At 39.0% G+C, this 3,525-nt stretch overlaps 1 protein-coding gene across 1 annotated transcript; it reads left to right on the top strand.

The window, feature by feature from the left end:
- The first annotated feature begins 731 nt into the window (after positions 1–731).
- On the top strand, positions 732–2,624 carry LOC110288700 (germ cell-less protein-like 2). Its single transcript, XM_021154978.1, has one exon. The coding sequence runs from the start codon at positions 791–793 to the stop codon at positions 2,285–2,287; it is 1,497 nt and encodes a 498-aa protein (XP_021010637.1). The 5' UTR covers positions 732–790; the 3' UTR covers positions 2,288–2,624.
- Positions 2,625–3,525: the final 901 nt, after the last annotated feature.

The raw sequence follows: 3,525 nt of genomic DNA, 5'->3' as shown, positions 1-3,525 counted from the left end.
CAGCTTCCAGGCTTTTCGCCTGTCAAACTGACCCAAAATGGAGAGCTGACTATTTTCAGACTTCCAGGAGGAGAGTCCTAGAAATTCATTTCTCATGAGCAGCTTTTTGTCATTTCTGCCTCACAAGCTGACTCCACCAGAGTTCTCTGGAAACTAGTAATAAAATTAGCAATAACAATGTTTACTGTTTATATTGTTAAAAGCATTTAGTAATTGATTATCTCCCATACTACAGACATTTGAGTGCTTTCTCATAGTCCAGGGCCAAGGGTTGGAAAATGTACAATCTTAAACACACATCAGGATGGAATTGGCCTGGTTGTTCTCTTTAAGGAAAAGAAAATTCAGCTGGCAAGGTTGAAGAACTAGGTGAACTAGGTTCTCAGGTTTGATGGAGGTCATCTTCAACAAAATAGTGTGGCCCATTTAGAAACAGTGGGAGAAGGGTGAGGTGAGGGGAAAGGAGGAGCAGAATGGGAAAAGGAAAGGAAGAAGGAATTTAGGAATAAGGGAAGGGAGAAAAAGAAGAGAGAGGAAGGGAGATGGGAGGATGGTGGGGCAGACCTCTAAGGGAGGAAGGGGAGGGAGGAGGGAGAGGGAGGGCTTGCTATCAGGAGGCAGGGACTGTGCTCAGGCAAAGCACATGTGGACAATGAAGAATGCCCAGCCTTCTTTGTGACATCAGAATCTGTAGTAGAGAAACCCAGAGTAGTCTAGGCAGGACTGTCAGACTACAGCAATGCCTCAACCAAGAAGCCTCTGCGACAGTCCATTCTAGGAATTTTCATCAATGGGGCTTTTAATCAGCAGGGTCTTGAGATGCAGGGATTTCATTCTGGTGGAGCCACAGCCAGAAGCCATAGATGGACCCGGCTGCCTTTCTGGCAGTCGCAAGCGAAAGAGGAGCAGTTCGGATGGGTTGGCAACAAGCTCTAACGTTTATGGATCTCAAAACCAGGGAATGTATCCACATCAAGTTCTCAACTACATCTACTGGAAAAGGGTTAAGATTTCATCTAATTATGCTTATCAAAACTTATTTTTGGATGGGAATGATAGCGACATTACAATCCGTGCTCTCGGAAGAACATGGTGTTTACACAAAGTATTTTTATGTCAGTCAGGCTACTTTGCTAACATTCTCAAAGGTACATGGAGAGAAGCACACCATGGTGTTATAAATCTGATCATTAAGAATGAGGATATTGATACCCGGTCTCTGCACTTTGTTTTTGGTTCATTGTACACGGAAGCAGATTTGTCTATAACACCTCTGGAAGTTCCTCAAGTTTTGGCAGCAGCATGCCTACTTCGGGTGGATCGAGTAATTCAGCAGTGTGAAGGAATCATGAAAGCAACTATCAACAGGAACACTGTGTGCTCCTATTATTTGGCAGCAGAAACCTATAGATTAAAAGCTGTAAAAACTGGATGCTTTGAATGGCTGCTTTGCAATTTGATGGTACATCCAAGTGTGGCACTTTACAAGGAAGTAGATATGAAGTTGATGTATCTTCTAGCCTTGTCTTCTGACTTATTAGTCATGCAAAAGGAGATCGATGTATATAACACACTGAAAATATGGATGTTCCTTTATCTTAATCCATGCTGGAATGGAACCATGAAACAGCTTTTACAACATGCAAACAACTGGCTTTCCACCCACATGGCATATGTTGATAACATCAGTTTTCTTGAAAGTGAAGAAGGACTAATATTTCAACCAGTGTTTAAAAAGCTGAGATTTCAGCACATCATCTGTGACTTGACTTCCACAACTATTCTTGAACAAGATCGACTAATACCTATGGCATGGTTGTCACCCATTTACAAACAACAGTGGCTGACTTTGCTGCGAACACAAGAATCTGGGGTAACTGGACCACAAGTTATCAATGAACAAGAACTTGAAGAATACACCATGAGGTGTGGTACAATGATCCCCAAAGATGGTAGATATACTTGGAAGTGGTCAGTTGGAAGACTTGGCTTTCCTTTACGTGTGACCTTTACCAGGCAGTGTGTAATTTTAAGGCAACGGTGTCAGCCGTGTGACGGTTCTGCCTGCCAAAACCATATCCGAAATGTCATATTCAGAATAACTTTGGTGTGTTTTGATTCCAACAAAAGAGTAACTTTCAGAAAAACAACAGGTTATAAAATCCTCACCTTTGAATATAAAGAGGAACAAATTGTAATGAAATTGGATAGTGATGTTCTAACCTTCCCTATGTGTATATTCTGCAATTTCCTTTTTGTAAACCTAGGAAATGCAGAAAACAAGTAATCTTAACAATCATTAGACTGTAAGCATTTTACAAATACCGAATGGCTCCTTTAATATGAAGGCTGTGTAATGACTACAGTGAGGAAGACCAACAACAAATTCAATATTCTTTGGAGTCTAGTATCACCAGAAGTGACTGCTGCCCTCCATCACCTTATTTCCATGTATTTCTGAAGAAAAATTTTTACCTCCAATAAAGTATTTGTCAAATTAAATCAAGCTAATCTTCGGATATAAATTTACCAACGAGATCCAAGCTTGGAATGGAAATAAGAGACTATATTCGCAAGTGAAAACATCTCAAAGAACTTGTTAAGTATATTTGGCCCTAGCTAAAATTGAGACAAAATAAAATCATTCCATTGTTGAAAAAGTTGTGAACCAATGCATTCATTATGACATTATTATAAGATGTAAATAATTAGTTAAAGGGAATATTTGAAATTACTGTCTGTCTGTGTGGGCTTTCAAATAACCAAATAGTGTTAAGTTTGGGTTCGGAAAACATTTACTGCTGACTATCTCTAACTAACTATATATGCACACATACAGACATTTATCTTATGCTTAAATTTCATGTCATATCTTATATAAGCAAGTGAATTTCATATGCAATATATTTACATAGAAGTATATATACTTATGTAATATATTTATGTATTGATGTAAGGGTAAATACCAAGAATCAAATTTTTGAAAGGGATAAACAAGATAACAAATGGAAAATAGGCCTTCATGATACCTATTATCTGGCTATCAAAATATGAGCTGTATCATAGTATCCTGATCAATTTCTCAGCCTTAGTTTCTTTTCCTGTTGCAGTAATTTTATTTTTTTTAAAAAAGACCTTATGAAAGCACCTTAGGGGCAACAGTTTTAATTATCTCAGACTTTGAGTCTCTAGGCTTCCATGGCAGGAGGTTGAAGAAGCTGGTCACATCATACCTACAGTAGAAAGAGATCACCTTAATGCAAGAACTCCAATAACTTTCTCCATTATGTAGAGTTCAAGATTAGAGTCAAGGAATAGTGCCACGCAGGATAGGTAGGTCTTCCAAAGTCACTTTATGCAATCCAGATAACCTCCAACAGGCATTCCCAGAGCCTGGACTCTCACATGATTGTAGATGCTGTCACAATTCTTCCTCTGCTCAGCATGTTACATGAACACACCACGTTTAAGCCATAACCTTCCAACTCTTGGTCTTCATAGGTTCACAACCATGGTATGGTACAA

This window comes from Mus caroli, unplaced genomic scaffold, assembly GCF_978045245.1.
Source record: "Mus caroli unplaced genomic scaffold, Mus_caroli_1 scaffold_5, whole genome shotgun sequence".
Lineage (NCBI taxonomy): Eukaryota > Metazoa > Chordata > Mammalia > Rodentia > Muridae > Mus > Mus caroli.
The sequence above is the reverse complement of the archived record's forward strand: the minus strand, read 5'-3'. Positions and strand labels throughout refer to the sequence as shown.